Source organism: Asterias rubens, chromosome 6, assembly GCF_902459465.1.
Source record: "Asterias rubens chromosome 6, eAstRub1.3, whole genome shotgun sequence".
NCBI lineage: Eukaryota > Metazoa > Echinodermata > Asteroidea > Forcipulatida > Asteriidae > Asterias > Asterias rubens.
Genome location: NC_047067.1, coordinates 16,997,091 through 17,020,911, shown reverse-complemented (window position 1 = coordinate 17,020,911; position 23,821 = coordinate 16,997,091). Strand labels below are relative to the sequence as shown.

At 39.3% G+C, this 23,821-nt stretch overlaps 1 protein-coding gene across 2 annotated transcripts; it reads right to left on the bottom strand.

Moving 5' to 3' along the window:
- Positions 1-1,752: 1,752 nt before the first annotated feature.
- LOC117291428 lies at positions 1,753-21,263 on the bottom strand. Of its 2 annotated transcripts, XM_033773096.1 has the most exons (6): positions 21,084-21,263; positions 19,059-19,114; positions 8,049-8,234; positions 6,908-7,048; positions 6,228-6,322; positions 1,753-3,802 (listed from the first exon to the last, which is right to left on the bottom strand). In XM_033773096.1, exons 3-6 carry the CDS (start codon positions 8,212-8,214, stop codon positions 3,470-3,472), a joined length of 735 nt encoding a protein of 244 aa, XP_033628987.1. In that variant the 5' UTR covers positions 8,215-8,234; positions 19,059-19,114; positions 21,084-21,263; the 3' UTR covers positions 1,753-3,469. The 2 variants fall into 2 exon arrangements, with proteins under 2 accessions (XP_033628987.1, XP_033628986.1); XM_033773095.1 differs by lacking the exon at positions 19,059-19,114.
- Positions 21,264-23,821: the final 2,558 nt, after the last annotated feature.

The following is a 23,821-nucleotide window of genomic DNA, read 5'->3' as shown; positions in this document are numbered from 1 at the left end:
ATCAGCACTGTTTTTGCCTCAGTCATCCAAGATGGGACCTTACCCTGTACAAGACAGTCTTGCAATTGTAGGGCCATTCGCTCATGCAAACTACGGAAGTTCTTCAACCAGTACCCATGCACATGGTCCATACCCGGGGCTTTCCAATTTGGCACCTTCTTTATCTGTCTCTTAACCTTGTCCACGTCAATCTGGAACCCTTCTTGCTGTTGTACCCCTCTCAATTCATCTTTCACATCTGTTAGCCATTCCGCTTGTCGGTTGTGTTTTACTGGTTTGTCCCAAATACCACCCCAGAAAGTTTTTGCCTCTGTTGGTCTCGGAACCGCTTGCGTGCTGTCAGCCTTCCCATCCAATTCCTTAAACAACTGACGCTGATTGGTGTTAAATAATCTATTCTGGTGAAATTGTCTAACCCTGTCGTCATACCTCTTCACTTTTGCAGCCTTATTATTATTATTATTATTATTATTATTATTATTATTATTATTATTATTATTATTATTATTATTATTATTATTATTATTATTATTATTATTATTATTATTATTATTATTATTATTATTATTATTATTATTATTATTATTATTATTATTATTATTATTATTATTATTATTATTATTATTATTATTATTATTATTATTATTATTATTATTATTATTATTATTATTATTATTATTATGTTTTTGTGGTTTAAACCCGCCGAGGCCTGATTCTTGATAATTTACCTCGACTTCGTCTCGGTAAAATTATCAAGAACCAGGCCACTTGTTGAAAACCTCTTCACCACACATTGATTCCCTTATTTATGGAGATTTGTTTTTGCCCTGCTCTTGTTGAAAATATTAACCTCTTGTTGCATAAAATTACTTACTTTTTTTTTTGCTTTGAGTATACGGATTATATAATTAAAAAAAAAAATGTCCCCCCCCCATTGGTATAATGTTATTTTATGCTTATGATGGGATAGACCAAATGAGAAGACTGGTCTTTGACAATTCCCAAACGTGTACCTTCCCTTTAATGGCCAAATAAAGAACAAGAATAGGACAGAATAAAACAGGTATACAAAATCATCATCTTACTTTTCATCATTTCAACAGCAAAACTAGGCAGTAAAAGTTGTTCCATCTGATTGTGAAATCAAACAGTATGTTCTTATGACGAGAGAAATAACAGTTGCAAACCTGGTGAACATTGCTAAATGTTTCAGAGCAAACAAAAGTGGCAGCAGCTAGAACAGCGCCGAGAAAACGTTACAAATGTAATGCTTATGTTACTGTTGAAAGCACAACTTCTGACTGGACATCAACCAACGCTGTTGTTATTTTCACGTTTTCTTCAATTGTTGTGTGATTTTATTTTTATTTTTAATTGTGTCTACACATTTATTAGTATTTGTTATTATTAACATTTTACGCATAGGCCATATACATTTTTTGCCTGTACACAATTTAGGATTAACGATAATCATAATTATTGGTTATTCTTTTGGTTTCATATAACATATAGTTTATCTTATCTTTTACTATAGAATAGATGTATATAATGTACATCAGTAGCGCACATTTTAGTTGCATCAAACCTCGAGGCTCTAAGAATTACTTATGTTACAGTTAAACGAAACATTTAAGAACATTGAAGATTTCATTACATGTTTTGTGAGACGTGTTGATTATGACACCAGGTTAACTGGAAAATAACAGTATCTCATTGGACATTGTTCTCTTTTGAAATGCCGTTACTTTCACAAGAGACAATGCCTAAGGGTGGATAACAACATTCCTTATTTAGAGACAATGCCTAAGGGTGGATAACAACATTCCTTATTTAGAGACAATGCCTAAGGGTGGATAACAACATTCCTTATTTAGAGACAATGCCTAAGGGTGGATAACAACATTCCTTATTTAGAGACAATGCCTAAGGGTGGATAACAACATTCCTTATTTAGAGACAATGCCTAAGGGTGGATAACAACATTCCTTATTTAGAGACAATGCCTAAGGGTGGATAACACCATTCCTTATTTAGAGACAATGCCTAAGGGTGGATAACAACATTCCTTATTTAGAAAGATCTAATATTACACGGATAGCTAGCCTTTTGTCAAGTCCTTTAGGCTTGGACAGCTTTGCAAACGAGTCGAGTGGCGAGGCAACAAGGGACTCTATATACGGGGCGCCGTTTGTCTACTAATGTTTAGCGTTTTTTTGACTGAAGCGTTCAAAAAGTCATGGTTTATAAACCATAAAATCTAATTATGGCTTTGATTAAACCTCCTTCCAAGCGCTCTTGACAATAGCCGTGTAATCCAAGGAGCTGTGGATTTATTAAACAACATTCATAAATACCTCATCAGACAGTTTCGCTATCCGAAAAGTGTCTCATAAAAATGCACCACACTTAAAAAGCTCAAGGACTTCGGAAAACAGTTTCCTACTTTATTACGGCTTTTTACCAAAATGGCATTTATGAAAATTAATAAAAGTGTAGTGACTCGTTCCGAATCGGCCATTCAAAACCTTGCAGGGTCGAGGCGATAAAGACCCTCGCCTTCGGGTTGGGCCTTGAGCGCTCGGCCACGACCCTGCCGGTTTTAAACGGCCGATTAAAAGAACTCGTCGCTAACCTTTTATTCCCTTATAAAGACCGGAGTTTAATACTTCAAGCTCGCTGCAAAAGTGTATTTGGCACACACCGGGCGAGATTTCTTCGTTATACAAGGCAGACGGTTAAGCGGCTATCGTCAAAAATGCTTAAGGAGGTTGAATGAAACCCAGGCATGTTCAGTTTGTATTGACTATAAACCATGATTTGTATGAACGCACAGTTTTTATGTGTGTTGTAACCCATGATGTGTTAACAAACGGGTTTTTTGGTTTATAAACGTGTACAAAGCACTGCTGCTCGACTCGTCTCTTTCTTGCCTCGTTCTCACCATATTACACCTGTATTAATGCATTTGCATTGGCTCCCAGTTAAGTTTCGTACAGTTACCAAAATTCTTCTGTTAACTTTCAAGGCTCAAACATGTCAATCTCCCGCTTATTTATCTGAACGTGTTCCCCTATGTTTTGAAGATGCTCCAATGTTCATGGTTTATAAACCATGTTGTACGACGCTTCAGATTTTATATTTTATAACCGTGGTTTATAAACCAACAACATTGACAGAACTTTGCAAACAATTGTACAAATTTTTTTTTTTACGCTAAACATAAGTTGACAGTTGGCGCCCCGTGGGAACATTTGTAACCTATAGTCGTGTACTGATCTGCCTTTAAGTGTTTAGAAGTGAAAGTTTCTTGAAAAGTTTGTCTTTAATTAATTCCCTAATAAAACTAGGTAATGTAATAATTAGCTCATAAGGTTAAACAATCTGACCAAATATTGTTTTACGTACAGCTAATAAACAAAAAAGTCGTTTGGTCACTTTCTCTATCCTAACTACAACATAATGTCACTATCTATTTAGCAGACAAGCTAATGAGATCCTTGTCAAGGCAGTAAAGGGAGCTATCAACCAATTCCAACTTTTCTGGTGTTTTTTGATTACGGATGGTACTCAACAAATCCAAGCTGGCAGTTTTATCGGCATCCAAACCTTTGATCTCGCATCTAACCGTGTATGTAACTGCCTTGAACGGTCCATCTGGTGTGAATCGCTTGTACAACCCAGCTTCACCTAACGACACACCTGATGGGACTGCAGCCTTAAGGGCTTCTATGCCTGCCCAGTTAAGCCAGTCTTTCTCCAAATCACCGATGTTATTGTTGAACTCATTGTCAGAGACGATTGTCTAGAGGGGAAAAAAAGATTCATAATTTGAGCTTGAACATAATGTATACATATAACCACACACACACACGACACATGGTAAATCATGTTTCCCTCGGAAGATGTTTGCCTTTAGGTTGCAACAAAAAAGGTGACAACTGGTTGACTAGTATTACTCATACACGAACACATGTTTCTGAAACCCGTAAGTAAGCAAACTATGGTGGCCTCGAGTGGGCATCATGGATGGCAAATTTCATATATTGACAAATCACCACTTGGGCGTCACAAGCATGGGCGACAATCGGGGGAGGGGGGGCATGGGGACACCCCCATCTTTTGTAGGGTGCGGGGCACAATATCAAATGTCCCCCATCTTTTTGACCACCTTAATCATGAAGCCCAATTATTGCACTGTGTAAGACCAAACCACGTAGTGCCTTTAAACACTACCCGTAGTTATACGCGCCAAAATTAAGGACGCGATAGCCGTCTTGCACAATGTCCACCGATTTACATTAAACTTATACAGCTTGAAGATAATGATAGCAGAAAGCGTACCTTAAAATATTAGTTGCTGGGGTGCTGTAGGTTTTAAATAAAAGAGTAAAACAATGTCATGAAAATACGTTTTTACATGCTCACTGAGACGAACATTATTTTCATGACATTGTTTTACTCATTTCTTAAAGGCAGTGGACACTATTGGTAATTACTCAAAATAATTATTGCCATAAAACCTTTCTTGGTGACGAGTAATGGGGAGAGGTTGATTGTGAGAAACGGCTGCCTCTAAAGTGCCATAGTTTTCGAGAAAGAAGTAAGTTTCCACGAATTTGATTTCGAGACCTCAGATTTACAACTTGAGGTCTCGAAATCAACAATCTAAATGCACACAACTTCGTGTGACAAGGGTTATTTTTCTTTCATTATTATCTCGCAACTTCGATGGCCGATTGAGCTCAAATTTTCACAGGTTTGTTATTTTATGCATATGTTGAGATACACCAAGTGTGAAGGCTAGTCTTTGACAATTACCAACAGTGTCCACTGCCTTTAAAAAGTACAGCACCACGGCAAATAATATTTTCAGGGAAGCTTTCTACTATCATTATCTTCAAACTGTGTAAGTTTCATGTAAATCTGTGGACAATGTGTTTTTTTTTGTCCTACAATAAGTACATAGACCCTTTAAAGGGAAGGTACACGTTTGGTAATTACTCAAGACAAATATTAACTTAAAAACTGACTTGGTAACGAGCATTGGAGAGCTGTTGATAGTATAAAACATTGTGGGAAATGACTCCCTCTGAAGTAGCATAGATTTTGAAATAGAGGTAATTTCTCACTAAATAATAATAGACTTCTATAGCTAGAAGTCTTTTATTCTTATCTGAAAGCACACAAATTCGTCCAACAAGGGTGTTTTTTCTTTCATCATTATTTTCTCCCAACTCCGATGACCAATTGAGCTCAAATTTTCACAGGTTTGTTGATGTATGCATATGTTGAGATACACCAAGGGAGAAGACTTGTCCTTGACAATTACCAATAGTGTACCTACCCTTTAAGGCAATTTAACGAGAAAAGTTTATTTCCAGTCTAAGGAGCAGTGATGATATAAACTAAAGGATTTCCTCAATGAAGCAGTCATTAATTATGCTAACATTATTAGGGACATCTCTAAATAGATACTAAACCATTATACATACAAGTCAACCAAATATCCACCAACAAAGTCAACAACACTCTAAACAAAATGAGAACTAAAGATATACCAAGCATCACTAAACTCCAACAAACTAGCAAACAAATAACCTTACAAACAATAAATCCAAAGAAAAAGATTCCGTTTCCGATTGGGGCCTACGTGCCATTTAAAATAGGGACGGTAAGTCGGATTTTGTTTTCTTCAGTTTATTCATATTTTGATACAACATTTAACATTCACAAATACCTCGGACAGTTTCGCTATTCCTATTGGTGGAGAGCGCGTCACGTGGGTGTGTATACATCTTTGTTTATGACCGGTAAAAAGTGTTCATACATGGGCGTGACACTTGCGCTTATAAGACACTTTCTTCATTCCTATTGGTCGCGCGACGTGCTGATGTTTTTGACCGAAAAGGTATTTATGAATGGGAATCAAAGTGTATTGAATCGGTTTTCAACTAGTGGTTTAAACCCGCCGAGGCCTGGTTCTTGATAATTTACCTCGACCTCGCCTCGGTAAAATTATCAAGAACCAGGCCTCGTTGGGATTAAACCACTAGTTGAAAACCTCTTCACCACACATTGATTCCCTTAATCAAAAACAGCGAGTGACAAAAAAGTGTTCCAAAATGTATTAAAGACCTCTTCCTCTTCTCGCAGCGTAAAGTTAGGGTCGGTCGGGTAACCGGAAACAGAACCTTTTTTGTTTTGTTTTTCCTAAACAATTGATTTACCCTGTAGCCGCTAATGATAAATTTGGATTCAAGCTTTGCAGGTAAGTCGGGAATGATCTGCTTTCCACTCAATGTTGAAATTTCCTCATAGCCACCTGGAATTATTACAAAACGAACAAAGAAATTAACAGTGACTTATCACATCTTAAAATTTACAGAAATGCAACATCTTGTGTGAAATATGCCGAGTATTATTTATAAGTGAGAGTTCATTTTACTGGTTGGGAAATGACGATTGAGGACTTTGACTTCAATGCGTATACATTTCTCAACAGGAATGGGTAATTGTTGGTAAAAGGGATGCACGGAGTTCTGGAAGTGCCATTCAACTTATATTAGGATCCTAAGATTGTTTTGGCACGATGACGATACCTTGAAATAGGACATCGTCTTACCAAATACCTCGGAGTGTCGTCTTCCTAGGGAAATGGCGTATTATGTCGTGCAATCCATCTAAGCGTGACGATATTCATATCATACATTTGTTTCTGGATGACGACACCCCAAAAGAACAATTTCGTGTTCCTAATTGTTCCTGAATACAAAATCTTAATTTTCGGTTTTCGTCATTCGAGAAAATGTATCATGTTTTGATAGTTTCGCAATGTCGTCAAGCTGAGATGGATTCATAAAGGAAGATGGTATATTGAGCAGAATGTGGATCGCCTTTGAAATAATACCTGGGTGGTTGATCTGAATTCCCGGCATTCCATGCCCCTCAACGACAGCTTTAATCAGATCCGGGCTGGGTTCCATAAAGTCCTTTATAATCCGCTCAGTAGTGCCAGTAAAAGTGGAGAAATTAACATATGGAAATAAACCTAGTATAGAAACAAAACAATAACAGATTGGAAGTCAGGGAACATATTACTATTTAAACATTGACATCAAAATCGTCCTATGAAAATTCCTTTTCTTATGGCCTTTTGATGGTATTTGGACCCAAATTGGCAATTTTGTTAAGTTAGGCATAATGAGCCACTTTAGGCCCACTTTTGAGTTCATACGGGAAAACCTTTTTGAGTCGGTGCCGAGAAATTTCTTTCCACGTGTATATCCTCGTTAGACCAATACAGCGAACAACGAAATCGAAACGTAAAAAGATAATACAGAAGACAAAAATGAGTGTTCATTCCCCTAGTCTTGTGCAAGCATGTAAGAAAGGCGTTATTTAAAAAAAATGTAATTGAAAGAAAATCGTAACCTCTAAATACTATGTTGGTACCACAAAATGTCTGTAGTGTTACCACGTAATGTTATTTCGTTACCTAGAATAACCATTTCCTTCCATTCTTTTATTTTAATTTTAATTTAATAATATTTTGAGCGAACAAAATGAAATATTTATTTACTTTCTTCATGTTTGTGTTCTTTCATGTTCTTTCTTCTTTTTCTGTAAACCTTTTAAGGGTCTCTGTTTGGTCCCATGCTTTGTGTAAAGGAACCCAGTGCACTTATCGAAAAGAGAAGGGATTCGCCCGGTGTTCCTGGCTGTGGCTGCTGTATGCGCCGTAGCACCTTGTAAACCCTCGTAAGGTGCTACATAATTGGGTTTCAGAATTCATCACTTCAATAACCAACCTTTCTGAAAGTTTGTATACACTCAGCGCCTCGAGTACCTTGTTGAATCGTGTTTAATATTTAAACAAACACTACATAACCCCAATTTGACTGATCAAAACCAGGAAATGAAGGAACAAAATACTCAAAGCCCACGAGCATCATCAGCAAAGAACTCTAGTTTTACAAAATGAGGTAAGCGCTGTGACCGAAGGGTATAGGGCCTATTTATATGATCATTTATGGAGACATCACACTCACCTTGTTCGTCCAAGTTTCGGTGAAGCTGAGCAGCCACATAGTGATCAAGGGTTTCAACATAACTGCCCAACGTCTTCCAGCCTGCGGTAAATGTTGGGTAGTTTGGTGGTGGAGTAATCGTCTCGTAAAAGTTAAACACGGCGAAGAGTTGTTTCTGAGATGTCATGACGTCAAGTGGTTATCTATCTACAAGCAATCGTGTTATATTTACTGATTTTAAAACGTTTTAAATATAGGAAATAAACTTGTATGTCAGTGATAAACGTTGTGCTCTCTGGATTTCTTATTCAAGAGGCGAAACCATTTAAATAACTTGGGGTTCACGTTCAGGACAATCAGATTTGGGATGAGCTTTATTTAATAACGTCAAGGACTATCAATACGCTTGGTTTTATGCGCCATATTATGGGTGATTAATGTAGCACTAACAGCCAAGTCACAGTGCAGTGAACGGAAACGATAACGATCACGTAACAAAGACAACGTATTCTATTGGCTGAGTTGCTCCACGCAGAACACGCCCAATCGTAATATTTAACCAATCGAGGGCGCGCATTTTCGTTCTCGTTATCGGGGCCTGTGTGACCGGGCTGTTTACTCTGTATACATCAATTATTATGCATATCAATGATTTCTCCGATCTGGAGTGTGTACAGAGCTTTTGCACATCGATCAACTCGAGAAAGTCCAAAGGTTTGCCTCGCGCCTTACTTTACATCTTAAAGATCCAACCCTTTTCACTATACACTGAGTGCCTGACGGGAGTACTTGCTCGTGAATGTTGTCTGTAGCAGCTCTTTTATAGGGTTATTTCCAACGTCCTTTGCCTGATCAAACATGCATTCATATTTAATGTTATTTTGTTCGCACGGAAACATTTAAATACTAAATGCCAAGTCTTTTTATCAGGAACTGGAGTTCTTATCATGTTTAGCATTAGATAGGGTTGCATGTGCCCCGATGTCTATTTTTTCAGTGAAGTTAAAACTCATCTTTATAACTTAAAATGAATTTGCTTTATCCATAATTTACTTTGTGTTTGTCTGATTCGGTGCTTGTCTGCGTGTGTTGTTGTTGTGGTTGCCGTTATCGTTGTTTTGGGGTTGGAGTAACACGATAGCGTTTCATTTCACCCTTTGTTTTCTCTAAAAGCAGCCCATCTTTTGTTTTGTGTGTTTCCCCTTGGTTTGTTGTCCAATTTTCGGTTATCATATTTTGTTGTACTAAATGTATTTTATCTGTATGTTATGTCATGCCTGAATTAATGAATTATTCTGTTTTAAACATGGCCGACGTCCTTTTGTACTAAACTGCCTTGTTTCGAAGACCCCATAGAATGGCGATTAAATGGCACTGCAGTGAGGTAAGACTTTTTTCGCCATGATGTTAGTACTCTTCAATATGCACGTCTCAACGCACCATGTCAGTGCAAATGCTGTCCCTATAACAGCCATGGATCAAATTCTTATAGATTCAATGGAGAACAGTCCAAATGGAGGACCCAGTCTTAAAGGAACAGTGAAACATATTCGAGTTGGTAGAAAGCCAGTTTCTCTCACCGACTTTCCGGGGGAGGCAAAACTCATCCTCACTGAATTGACACCTTGCGGCTGATGGGTGACACCTTGTTCCGATGTGTGACTTACTCATTGGGTGAAAAGTTCATTCAAGCCCCCCCCCCCCCCAATTCCGTAGGCAAGCCAAGCAATTTGGTGATCTCACAATGAACTTGATCATCTAAGGTGCTTGAGCGGACAGTCGCACTGAATAACATCGAAGTCTTATTATAGTACACGTATAAATTACAAGGTACATCGTCTCTACTGGTCTCGAATGGCCACAGAGCAATAACTGGATTCGACACCGTCTCAATGTGTTGCAAAGACAAATTGATGTTGCGGTTGTGAGACATAATCAAGGGGTTCAGAGATGTCAGTTATATAGCATTTTGTCACGGCATTCGTCTCCCAATGTAATATAAATCTCGACTTTATTTGTAGCAATTCTTCCTCCTTATGGTCAAACCAATCACAGAGAAGCGACGGAGGGGGTGGGGTGGGGGTCAGCGGGTCAGCATTTATACAATTAATTTACGCACGCTGGCTGGGCCGGAAAACAGCATCCATCCAAGGATTGTTTTTTATAAAACGTTTAGGGGACAATTCGCGTTTTGATGGGTTAATCGTTCAGCATTTTGCATACAAGTTATGCACTTTTTATATTCTATGAATAATATTAATTAAAAACACAAACAGGTTTGAAAAGGCCCCTGTCGCTTTTTGCAGCTCGCCTCTCGCGAAAGATTTCCCCCTCAAATCACTTGGATCGCGGTTCAACGAAGATCCATGCCACGTCCTTGCAGAATAATGCTTCCTTTCTGTTCGTACATTTATTAGGTCTTTTGAAAAGGCCCCTGTGGCGTCGACTCGCGCGAAAGATTTTCCTCTCCAATCGCCATGTGGGTCGCAGTGGTTCAACGAAGCTATCCAATGCCACGCACGTCCTTGCAGTTACGACGCTACCTAATAGGCCTTTATTTTTTTTTTTTTTTATTTTTTTTTTTTTTATATAATCCCAGGGATTCTCATTTATTTTCCACTGTCACTTGTCTCAATATTCGTACAAACAGTTCTTACATGACGAATACAATATACAATACCATTAACAATAAAAGCAAGTTAACCTTGGCCTAAGATCAAAAATGAGTCCCATTTCTGATAAAACTTGAAGTTTACTCCATTAGTAAAAAAACATAAATTTTTCCATTGAATAGTACTTTTTCACCTCTCGTCTTAAAACTAAAAGTGATGGGCGTTTCCCGATCATTTTCATTGTATACACATGAAATCTACATATCAACAGGATCAAGTTAACCACATTGCTATTTTTGGTATTACCAAAAAGAAAGACTTCGTTATCCATTGCAAGGGAGAAAATAGTCTGTTCTTTTATCCATGAAAACACTGAGGACCAAAAAGAAATAGTATGGGTGCAGGAACAGAAAAGATGGAAAATGGTCTCTTCTTCTTTTTTGCAGAATGTACAGAGATTAGTGTCGGTCTTATTTGATTTTAAACAAAAATGAATTAGTGCCCAGGATCCGATGGATTAATCTAAATTGAAACCATCTTAGTTTAGTGTCCACAGTACATGAGTAGGGAATGTTAAAAATCAAAGACCGCTTCGAAGAATCGAGATTGGTATTAAGTTTGACGTTCCACTTGTGAACAAATTTCCTTTTGACCTGTTTAGATAGGACTAAAACATGATAGATTCTTTGTTACCCCTTTTTGTCCTTTAAAAGGACTTCAAGGTTGAAAGGTAAAAAAGGAAAATTAAGCTGCGAGTGTTCTATCAAGATGTCCTTAAAGGACGACTTAATAGCTCTTAACACCCCACTATACTCCAGGAAGTTAGTGTGGACACTAAATGTGTTCTTGAAATCTTCAAGAGGGAGAAAATCCCCATTCTCGTCAATAAGATCACAAATAAACTTAACTCCTTTGCTTTCCCAATGTTTATAATAAATACACTTCCCACCAACTTTAATTTTATCATTAAACCAAAGCGTGCTCTTTAGTACCTCCACTGTAGTTGTGGGTAAGTGGACCCGAGTAAAATTAGACCACGATTTGAACACATCGAGCCAAAAATTATTATAAATTCTTTGCGTAACCACACATTTTGCTGAGCCACCTTCCAATAATAACAAACGAGTAATGCCAAAAATATTATTACATAAAGTGGACCAGTCTGACGACTGGTTAGCCTTGTAAAGTCTACGTAACCAGGTGATTTTTAAAGCGTCTATATAAGCACGGACATCAACCATCCGCAACCCACCCAGACCATAATCTTGGAGCATTTGGTTTCTAGCAACACGGTCGTGTCCTTTCCAAATGAAATTAAAGAACATAGTGTTTAATTCTTTGATCATATTACAGGGTGGGTCGGGGATGGTTAACACAAGGTAAGTAAGTTTAGACAAAAGTAAAGATTTGACAACGGCAATTCTCCCTAGAACGGTTAAGTGTCTCTTAGACCAGTTGAAGATTTGTCCACGAATGGAACAAATAACTCTATTGTAATTTAACAAAACCATGGAATTTAGGTCAGTAGAAAACTCAATACCAAGAATTTTAAAAATGTGCTCATCCTCAACCCAGTTCACCTTAATCTCTTCACAAAGCTTTTCACCACAACCTTCTTAGAACCAACCCAAATGGCGTTCGTTTTCTCAATGTTAACTTTCAATCCAGACATACTTGCGAATAGGTCAAGAATTTTAAACGCTGCTTGCAAAGACTTCTCGGTGCCATTCAAAAACAATACCGTTTCATCCGCATACTGGGATATTCGAAATTCTGTACCCTCAACCTTAATACCTTCAAGAATTTTGTCATTGCATACCAACATGGATAAACCTTCTGCACACAAAAGGAACAAGTAAGGCCTTAATCCGTCTCCTTGCCTACAACCTCTCCCGATCTGGAATGATTCTGAAAGGAACCCATTAACTAAAACTGAAGACGAGGCTTGGTTGTAAAGTACCCGGATCCATTTTGTAACTGAGGGACCGAAATTAAATTTATCGAGCACTTTAAAAATAAAATCGTGAGAAATGGAATCGAATGCTTTTTCAAAGTCAATATAAAGAAGTAAACCCGGAATACTATTATTATCAGTGAGGTTCAGTAAATCATACATCAACCTAATATTTTCTACAATAAAACGGTCTGCCATGAATCCTTTCTGACTTTCATGAATGATAAAGGGAAGACAGGATTTCACTCTCTCTGCAATACATGCCGAGGCAATTTTGTAAGATGTGTTCAGCAGCGAAATGGGGCGAAATGGGGTGCCGAGGTTTGTTCCCTTTTGGCAGGAGAGTAATAATCCCGTATTTCTGAGTGACCGAAAGTTGACCTGAAACATAGGCACCATTTAATGAACGTAAAAGGTACCATGAAAGGTCGGGAGCAAAAAAATTATAAAATTCAAAACTAAAACCGTCTGAGCCTTGGGACTTCCCCCCTTTCGCCCTTTTTAACACTCGCATTAGTTCTTCATGGGACAGGGGCCCCTCAATGCTATCACGCATGCTGTCAGAAAGAATACTCTTGTCAGCCGCAGCAAAAATAGAGTTTAAATCAATATTATCATCAACTCTCCGAGTAGAATAAAGTTTTTGGTAGAAATTCCTAGCCTCCTGTAAAATGTCATTGGAACTAGTAAGTTTACAATTAGCGTCATTAATAACACATTTCATCGCTTTGTTGACGAAATTACGCTTCTCCAAATTTAAAAAGTACTTTGAGGGTTTTTCACCACCCTCCATCCAACGAGTCTTAGACCTAATTAGAACACCCTCCATCTTAGCTTTACGGAGAGCAACAAGATCGGTCTGCTTAGCATTTAAAAGATCAACCGACTCAAGATCACCCTCCGAAACTTTAACAGAAAAAACACTAATCTCTTTCTCAAGCATGGACTCTGCTTTTCTGGTTTCTTTCGTCTTCCAAGCGGAGTAGGAGATCGTCTTGGATCTAATTTTCATCAATAACATTTCAAAAAGAACTTGATCATTAATAACAAAGTGAATGTCACGAGGATGCATTTTTCTTAGGCTGGAGCGTAAATAAGGGCAAGCGGCATATTCATCTACCAACTCCCCGAAAGTGTCTTTAACTAAATCGGAGTAAGTATTATCAGTCAAAAGTGAATTATTAAATTTCCAATACCTTTTACCACGTTCCATGTCGCTAAGATCCAATTTAATATCAACCAAAGAGTGATCAGTTCTGTACCCTGGCTTAATATCACTACTAATAATTTTAGAGTTAAGCTCCGAGGAAATTAAATAATAATCCAACCTGGATTGTTTCAGAGTTTGGTGTTGTCTCCAAGTGTATCTACGAAAATCTGGATTGTGAACTCGCCAAACATCTATTAAATCAAAGTCGTTACATAAACTAAGCACTCTGTTTCTAGCCAGAGGATTATTCAAATTAATGTAATTAACACAATCAAGGAAATCATTTAATATCAAGTTCCAGTCCCCACATAAAATAGCATGAGCATTATCCAAATCATTCAGGACAGTACATATATCATCATAAAAGCCAGGGTCATCATTATTTGGCCCATACAGGTTAATCAGGGAGATATTGTACTCTCCAATTTCCAAATCCAAAATTAAAAAGTTACCATTGTCGTCATTTTTGACACGCTTGACTTTATACTCGAAATTGTTATTAAAAAGGATAGCAACTCCCCTGGAATTACTCCTAAAAGAACTAAAAAAACACTCAAAACCCCATTCATTCCGGACAAGATTTTCCATGCCCTTATCAAAATGAACATCTTGTAAACAATAAACAGAATATTTTTTACTTTTAAGAAAATGAAAAACATCTCTTCTCTTGGCTAAGTTTCCCAACCCTCGGCAGTTCATCGAGGCTATCGAAAACTGACTATTTTCCATCGCAGTTGTATTTACGTGAGGAAAAAAGGAGTGTATTGGCAATCATTATAAACTTACTTTTCATGTGCATACTAACAATTCTTTAATTAAAGAAACGAAATACAAGATAGAAATATCACAGTGAATTAACGATATGAAAAGAATATATGCTACCCTGGATTTTTGCATTGACCCCACCCACTCTCCAAACCCCTTGCATCCCACAAGACACAAAAACCCTTCCCGCAAACAGAGGATGAAAAAAAATCCTCCCTCCAAACCCCCCCTGAAAAAAAATCTTCTAGGTCGACGAATGACCCGCAAAAGATGGATCATTGGGATGGAACCTACTAATACACAAGAGCTCCTTTCCAAAAAGCATAAAACGAACATTAAAATCGCCCCGAATGGCAGTACTGAGGAAAAAATTGTACTCAACTAAAGTCACAGTTTTCTTTATGAAGAAAAACCCCACCAAAGTGGAGAACATAGACTGGTTTTTCATCTCGAAAGGTGAAAGGCCTCACCGTTACTCGATCGCCATTTACCAGCGAAAAATCGCAGCTTTATACCTTTATCGTAAAGAGCCTTGACCTCGGTTTTCCATGGTTTCTTTTCTTGCCAATCCTGCAATGTGAGGTCGTCCAGGATGTGTAGCTGTGTACTCGATCGCCATTTACCAGCGAAAAATCGCAGCTTTATACCTTTATCGTAAAGAGCCTTGACCTCGGTTTTCCATGGTTTCTTTTCTTGCCAGTCCTGCAATGTGAGGTCTTCCAGGATGTGTAGCTGTTACCCCTCCAGAGCTCGTCGCCATTCCTTCATTACTCTCACTTTATCTTGGTACGAAAGCAGCTTAACCAGTATATGGGGTGGTCGACCGTTGTTGTCCCGTCCGTCCCGGTGGGCACGCTCGATTCGCGGGGGGTTTGAGTCCCAGTCGAACTTAGTAGTGAAGATGTTGGAAATCTTTTCTGCACAGTTTTCGCTCTCCGACCTGGTCACTCCCACCACACGAAAGTTGTTTCGTCTTGCAAACCTCTCCTGCTTGTTGATTTCCTCTCCCTGTTTGGACAGACGGTCCTTCACCTCAGAAAGTTCCCCTTCGAGGGCGCTGACGGACATCTCGAGGCCCATTTTAGCCTTCTCTAGAACAACGATTCTCTCGCTATTAAACTCTATTGACGCAGCCAGTCGAGCCTCGAGTTGCTGCTGGCCCTCCACTAATTTGGAGAGGGTAGACCTCACAAAGTTTTCAAACTCCAGGTGGTCGTCGTTGTTATCACCGACAGTGTCGCTGTCCTCGCCTTCGTTCCGAGGCTAGTGGAAGCTTGGCGGCAGGGCTTGCTACACGGCCGGTCCTCTTTCCCCCTCGTAGTTTAGGCGGCATGGCTATTACTAGTGTGAGTACTCAGTGAGCACGGTTGGGCGATTATATTCAATAGACGCGGAGCTCTTTTAGTGCACGTCCTTTCCCTACGGCGTCATTAGTCCACCTGATAGGCCTTTCTATATGGAACGCCAAAGAGGCATTTAATCATCGGTGATGGTCTTTTGCAACCGGTGATCAAATTTGTCATCGGTGGTGGTCCTATGCGATCGGTGATCAACTTTAGCGAGCGGTGATAAAACACGATCGGTGGTCCATTTTAGCGATCGGTCATGCATATTCATGATCGGTGATGGTATATAGCGATCGGTCATGCATATTCACGACCGTTGATGGCTTTTTGCAATCGGTGGTCAACTTTAATGATCGGTGGTGGCTTTTTGCAATCGGTCAACTTTAGTGATCGGTGGTGGCTTTTTGCAATCGGTCAACGTTAGGGATCGGTGGTGGCTTTTTGCAGTTGGTCAACTTTAGGGATCGGTGATGGCTTTTTGCAATCGGTCAACTTCAGGGATCGGTGGTGGCTTTTTGCATGCGGTCAACTTTAGTGATCGGTGGTGGCTTTTTGCAATCGGTCAACTTTAGTGATCGGTGGTGGCTTTTTGCAATCGGTCAACTTTAGGGATCGGTGATGGCTTTTTGCAACCGGTCAACTTAAGGGATCGGTGGTGGCTTTTTGCAATCAGTCAACTTTAGGGATCGGTGGTGGCTTTTTGCAATCGGTCAACTTTTGCAACCGGTGATGGGATTTTGGGATATCCGAATTTTGCGTCCGGTCGGTGCAGGCCTACTTCAAAACCTATGATTGTGTAGATTGTGAATATTAGTTGTTGTTATTTTCTAGTTCACACCACCATGGAGGAATAAATTACACTCACCAGCGGGTTTACTGACATGCCAAACATTTTTAGAAGAGTACCATTTTATAACTATGTAAGGGGGAACGCAACAAACATCAAATTAATCAGCTCTTTCTAAAAAGATAATAATAATAATAACAAAGGGGTAGGAGAGGGTGTGCAAGCGGATCTATGTCCCACAATTGGGTGTCGTCTTCCGGAAATGGTGTATGCCGGGGAAATACAAATTTTTATATTCAGTGAAGGGAAATGTTTTTGAACAAGAGTCTTTACCGATAGTTTTGTGTGTAAGGGGAAATCTGAAATCATACAAGTAGCCCCGTGTAAACAGACCTGTAAACAGACCTTTTTGACCACACAAAAACCGTTTTTGATGGAAAAAAACATAATGTTTATGTGCATCATATGAGTGTTTTGGGGGACAACTTGAGTGACTGGTCTCACTTCATTGATCATCTTCTAGAATTTGGAAATCTCCAGTTCAAATACTCATACAAAAACTAGTGATTTCCTTCTCCAAACTCAATCTGTAAATCTACCGTATCTAAAGTTTCAACTTCTCCTCTGAACAAAGCTAACTTTTCCTTTGAACAAAGGGGCAAAATTTCAGTCCCTGAACTATATGCACACAAAGACACACCAACCAAGAAGTATGGCCAAACAAAAGCGAATATGTGAGAAATCTGAGTAGGGTCACTTGAATGAGAGTATTTTGTCATAATTTCATAGAGCAATCATGAAATTCAGAAAAGTTATCGGTACAGACTCGTATTAGTTGTTCAAAAAACATTTTAAAATATTTGTATTCCCACACCATTTCTGGAAGACGGCAACCAATTGGGACATGGATCCCCTTCCGCACCCTCTCCTACCCCGTTGTTATTTTACTTTTTAGAAAGAGCTAGCTAATTTGATGTTTGTTGCGTCCCCCTGACATAGTTATACAATGGGACTCTTCTATGAATGTATGGCAAGTCAGTCAAACAGACTGGTGAGTGGCGTAATCTGCAAGCATAGGTTTTGAAATAGGCTTGCACCGGACGCAAAATATCATCACCGATTATTATTTGCCTCTTTGGCGTGGCGCCAACGCCAAAGAGGCAAATAATCATCGGTGATACTTGGCGTAAAATGTGTCACTGACCTCATTACTATAATAAGGGAAGAGTTCCCACGGTCAACTCATTACCATATTGCCCGCGAAAGACGAGACATGTTTACATCACACCACCACCACGGACGCTCAGTGAGCATGATAGGGTCCAAAGGTTGTGATAAGAGAAGTGCGTGATTGGACGTCAAAATTAATTATTTATTTGCTTCACATCCTGTGTTGTCTGATAGGTCTGACGAAAGATATACATATTCATGAGCTGCATACTAGCATATCAGAGAGCCCCCCCCCCCCCATTTTTTCCAATGTTGGAATTTTTTTTCATGAAACACATTAAACCCGGAAGTTACAGACCCGACAAGGCTGTCGGCCAGACGGCCTCCGCATGCGGTTAGTGGTACGAGTGTGTAATAGACCAACTAATTCCAGCTAAATTGCAAGCTTCAACCGAAGAAAACACAATCAACAAAATGGAAGCACAGAACTTGCAAATCCTGCTTGACCTATCAACAGAAACTAGAGTTGGGTACACAAAACTAAAACTAAACCAGTGCTTGGATCTAGATGAGACTACGAATACCAATAACAAACGAAAAATACCTGTCTTGCTGGATCCTCTTTGTCCAAATGAACCAGTCTCTCCTTGTTGCAAAACTTTCATCAGCAAAAAAAATGGTGACTGATGAAGTGCAGCTTATATAAAGCACTGAAAATTATGTTCTTGAGCCATCCATTAAAGGTATTTAATGGCTCGACATTATTATCACCGGATAAAAGTTCTTTTAAGTGATTTTTTAAACCTCTTCCAGACTCCCATTCTCCTATTCCAGGCCCCCACTCTTTTTTCAGTGTAGATGCATTTAAAATCAAGGTCTGTTCTAATTTTCTAACCATTGCTTTGTCTATTTGGAAAACCACAAATCAACATACAGTCAGATACCACACCGATTATAACATGTGTTTTCCTTTTCAAAACCCCTCCACCCGCCTGACAACGGATTTAGAATTTCTCGCTCCTGTATTATTTCCGCTTAAGTACTTTATAACACCTGTTCCGCTTGCGCGCCCCCCCCCCCCCTAAATTAAGAACTTTATACAGCACGTTTTTCGCTTTGGCTTAAATTAATACATGCCTCGATCTCCGTTTATTAAAAGGAAATATTTGTATAATACTTTACCTTACCTTTTATGAAACGTGTTGAGTGCGTCCCGGTTTTACTATATCTGTACGTGCTTGTTCTAAAAAAAAAAAAAATCATGATGCACATAATGTTTTTGCCATCAAAAACGGTTTTTGTGTGGTCATAATGTTCTCACATCCGGGTCTGTTTACACAGGGCTATACTTGTATGATTTCAGATTTTCCCTTACACACAAAACTATCGGTAAAGACTCTTGTTCAAAAACATTTCTTCACTGAATATAAATATTTGTATTTCCCCGGCATACACCATTTCCGGAAGACGACAACATTTTGGGACATAGATACCCTTCCACAACCTCTCCTACCCATTTGTTATTATTATTATTTTTTTAGAAAGAGCTAATTAATTTGATGTTTGTTGCGTTCCCCCTTACATAGTTATAAAATGGTACTCTTCTAAAAATGTTTGGCAAGTCAGTCAACCCGCTGGTGAGTGTAATTTATTCCTCCATGGTGGTGTGAACTAGAAAATAACAACAACTAATATCCACAATCTACACAATCATAGGTTTTGAAGTAGGCCTGCACCGACCGGAAGCAAAATTCGAATATCACAAAATTCCATCACCGGTTGCTAAAATTGACCGATTGCAAAAAGCCATCACCGATCCCTAAAGTTGACCGATTGCAAAAAGCCATCACCGATCCCTAAAGTTGACCGATTGCAAAAAGCCACCACCGATCACTAAAGTTGACCGATTGCAAAAAGCCATCACCGATCAGTAAAGTTGACCGATTGCAAAAAGCAATCACCGATCCCTAAAGTTGACCGATTGCAAAAAGTCATCACCGATCACTAAAGTTGACCACCGATTGCAAAAAGCCATCACCGGTCGTGAATATGCATGACCGATCGCTAATACCATCACCGATCATGAATATGCATGACCGATCGCTAAAATGGACCACCGATCGTGTTTTATCACCGATTGCTAAAGTTGATCACCGATCGCATAGGACCACCACCGATGACAAATTTGATCACCGGTTGCAAACGACCATCACCGATGATTAAATGCCTCTTTGGCGTTCCATACCTTTCATGCATGTTGTGCCGTTCTTTAGAGAAAACAAGATTTGTTGGTATTCTACAAAATAAATATGATCAAATCGACGTATCATTTAAAACTAAACGTATTGTTTCTTTCAGGCACGACGGCTTTCCTGTGCTGTAACCATAGAAGGAAAAGAACAAGGACTCCTTGCCCTATGCTTTACATCAGCAGATTCGAATCACTGTGACTCATATAAAGACTGAGTCATCGATGTACTGTGTGAGAACAGCGTAATATACAATAAGTAAAGGACTGTCCTTCGGATCCAAGACAGGATGATCTGAGGCTTATCCATAGGCTATGTGTGGATATTGTGTAAATCTCTTATTGGGCACCCCGCTGAATAAACTCTAACGATTTCAGTGTAAAATGCTACTTCTCAAAATATTGGAAGTCTCAGCTGTTTACAGTAAAGGGAGAATTATCCGCTCCTCAGTGTGATACTGGAAGTAATTAACAAGGCCTGCCGAGTAATTCAATCTCCCTCAAAATAAAAAGTAGAATATTTTGAATGCCACTAAATATTGATGAGACCGTTCTCTATTTCTCTCTATTCATTTAGCAGAGTGCATCCTAGAAGCACGAAGGATAGTAATACTATTATTTCACGCACACATTGTATTCTGAACGGAGGATGCGTCACGTATACAAACATAACAGTGTGTAATATGGTAGGGACCAATACTCTACAGTACTGAGTATCATGTTCTATCGTTAGAGTTTGCGCATCGAAATCGTTGTAACCCATTTCTAGAATCCGCGAGTGCTTTGGAGTCGACCAATATCATATTGTGAAACAGAGATAGGCCCTATCCCTGAAAAGGGAAGGTTTTTATTATATAAGTGGAGGTTTTGATTGAACCTGCTGAGTAAGGTTTGTTCGCTGCAAAGCATATGCCTAGAAAGTAAAAACAATTATACAACAAAACAATTCTAGCCACAAACTCACCGGTTAAAATGTCACTTCAAGTTTTTTTCCTGTGTGGAAATCGAGCCAATATTCAACGGTTGACACAGCAAGACGGCCTTCAAAAGCTTGAATAAATGGATGGTCTCTCGTGTTTTGCAGGACAGTGCGCAGACAATGCGTGAATAGAAACGACTACTCCTTCGTATTTCGCTGTAGGCCTGCTGGGACGACACCATGACGACGCACATGCAAAACTGGGTGCACCACACGAATACACACAACTAGGCGGATCCCCATTAATATATGTAAATCAAGGATTTGAAGGGTATAACTATATGAATTGTTAAAAATTTGTCAATAATATTATGCACCTTGGTTTTTCCCTTTCCATCCTGGAGCATAAGGGTTACACCTTGCACTCTAAAAGATTGTACGAACCAATCATGCCGCTGAACTTAATATTAGCGGCACTTAATTTGTTAATAAACTATTAATCCGTTATAACTAATTAACTTGTTCCCATAGATAGTGGCCCGATTGGGGTGTTCTACTCTCACACTGTGGATATAATATGCTAGCGAATGTGCTACAAACGGAAACATTTAGCAATCGCTCAAATTTCGCAACATTCGCCGTGTCTTCGTAAGCGTTGGTAACAAATTCGGAACGTTCACAAATTCTTCCCCACCTCCCGACGAAGATCGGTCAATTATGCTACTCTCACACTTGGGCGAATATCTTGCGAATACGAACGTTTTAAATTCGCGATGAATTCGCCCAAAAGTTGCGATTTGATAGTGAATATGTCCTCTGTCGTCCTTAAAGGCTGTAGACACTATTGGTCTGTTGTCAAAGACTAGCCTTCACAGTTGGTGTATCTCAACATAAGCATCAAATAACAAACCTGTAAAAACTTGAGCTCAATCGGTCATCAAACTTGCGAGATAATAATGAAAGAACAAATACCCTTGTTTAGATGGTTGATTTCGAGACCTCAAGTTCTAAATCTGAGGTCTTGAAATCAAATTGCTGGAAAATTACTTATTTCTCGAAAACTATGGCACTTCAGAGGGAGCCGTTTCTCACAATGTTTTATATCATCAACCTCTCCCCATTACTCGTCACCAAGAAATGTTTTATGCTAATAATTATTTTGAGTATTTTACCAATAGTGTCCACTGCCTTTAAACCTCTCCTTACCAATATCTTACGCATAAAACGTACGCTTTACCAACAGTACAAATGGCTTACTAAATGCTTACCGGATCGATGGCGAATTACCGTCTTCACAACATTCGCTGAATGTACGGAAGCGCTTCGTATTGCCCCTCTGACAGAGTGGCGAATGTTCTTGCGAACATGAATATTTGAACTGCGCGTAGAATTCGTCCAAAATGGCGGTTGGATAGTGAATATTTTCATCTCGGTCTCACCCCTCGATCGTCTTCGGTCGGCCCTCTCCTTACTAATAGCTTGCGAATATATTACGAATGCTTACCAACGCTTGCCAATGCATTTACGAACGTTGCAAACGCTTACGCACGCTTTACAAACGTTACAAATGCTTACGAAAATCACGCCGAATGACCGTCTTTGCAACATTCGCTGAAATTAACAAACCGAGTTGTAAATTGAGCGATCTTCGTAAGGAGGTGGGGAATAATTTGTGAACGTTCCGAATTTGTTACCAACGCTTACGAAGACACGGCAAATGCTGCGAAGTTTGAGCGATTGTCAAATATGTCCTTCCGATAGCATAATCGCTATAGCATATTCGCCGTGTGAGAGCAGCATAAAGTGACAGATCTTCGTAAGGACGTGGCGAATGACTTGTGAACGTGGTGAAGTTTGAGCGATTGTTAAATATTTCCGTTCGTAAGCACATTCGCTAGCATATTCTCCCCAGTGTGAGAGTAGCATTAAGAAACCGCTTTCTAAGTTTCAGCGAATGTTGCGAAGTCGGTCATGCGCCGTCGATTTTCGTAAGCATTGGTAAAGCGTGCGTGGGTTGGCAGCGTTCGTGTAACAGCGGCGGTCCCAACCCGCCGTACGTGCAAGTGCGTGCTGTCTACTTGCAAAAACGTGGGCAAGATTGTGGGATCCGTACGTGGTGAGTACCGCCTCAGTACGGGCTTGGGAGCACGCAGACACGACGTGGCACTTTTAGTGTGAGGAACTTCTCTGCGTCACCCGTACGGATTCACCCCCAGTACAGCCAATGTGCGCACAACGGAATGACTCCGTGAGTCTTTTTAAGCGACACACCGGCCGAATTGGGCTATTTGGGCTTCAAAATAGACTAAGAAATGAATTCAACGGTCTTCCAGGAATGAAGAAGAACAGTCCTTAAAAAAAATCATCAAATTTTGCCGTTTTTGAGCATTTTAAAACAAAAACGAAGGTCGCGTGATTGTTCTAACCAAAAAGTGGTACAAACAATCACGTGACCTTCCGGGCTAGTTTTACTTCCAGCGGTCTAAAAGTAACTTACCAAACCAAATTTAAATCTTTTTTTTACAAAATTATTAACGAGTAATTGACGAAAAAGATCATGTATTCAAATTATAGCTACAAAATGTTAATAATGGTGAAAAATCTAACGTAAGATTCGCATTCAAAGAGTCCGTGTAACGGAAGCCAGAGTCTCGCCAAAGTCTCTGCATGGTCTCCCCCTCAAAAATAATCTAATAGCAGAGGAGATATCCGACTAAAAAGGCTTGTATGAAAGTAGTACCCTCTTTTAAGACAAACTCATAATCACAGCAACTAATTAATAG

Bases quoted from the DNA above. Each gene is read 5' to 3' on its own strand.
- LOC117291428 (XM_033773096.1), bottom strand. From the start codon at position 8,214: ATGACATCTCAGAAACAACTCTTCGCCGTGTTTAACTTTTACGAGACG. The intron at 7,049-8,048 runs GTGAGTGTGATG...TTTCTATACTAG, and splicing joins CCGAAACTTGGACGAACAAG to GTTTATTTCCATATGTTAAT. The intron at 6,323-6,907 runs GTATTATTTCAA...TAATAATTCCAG, and splicing joins AATTCAGATCAACCACCCAG to GTGGCTATGAGGAAATTTCA.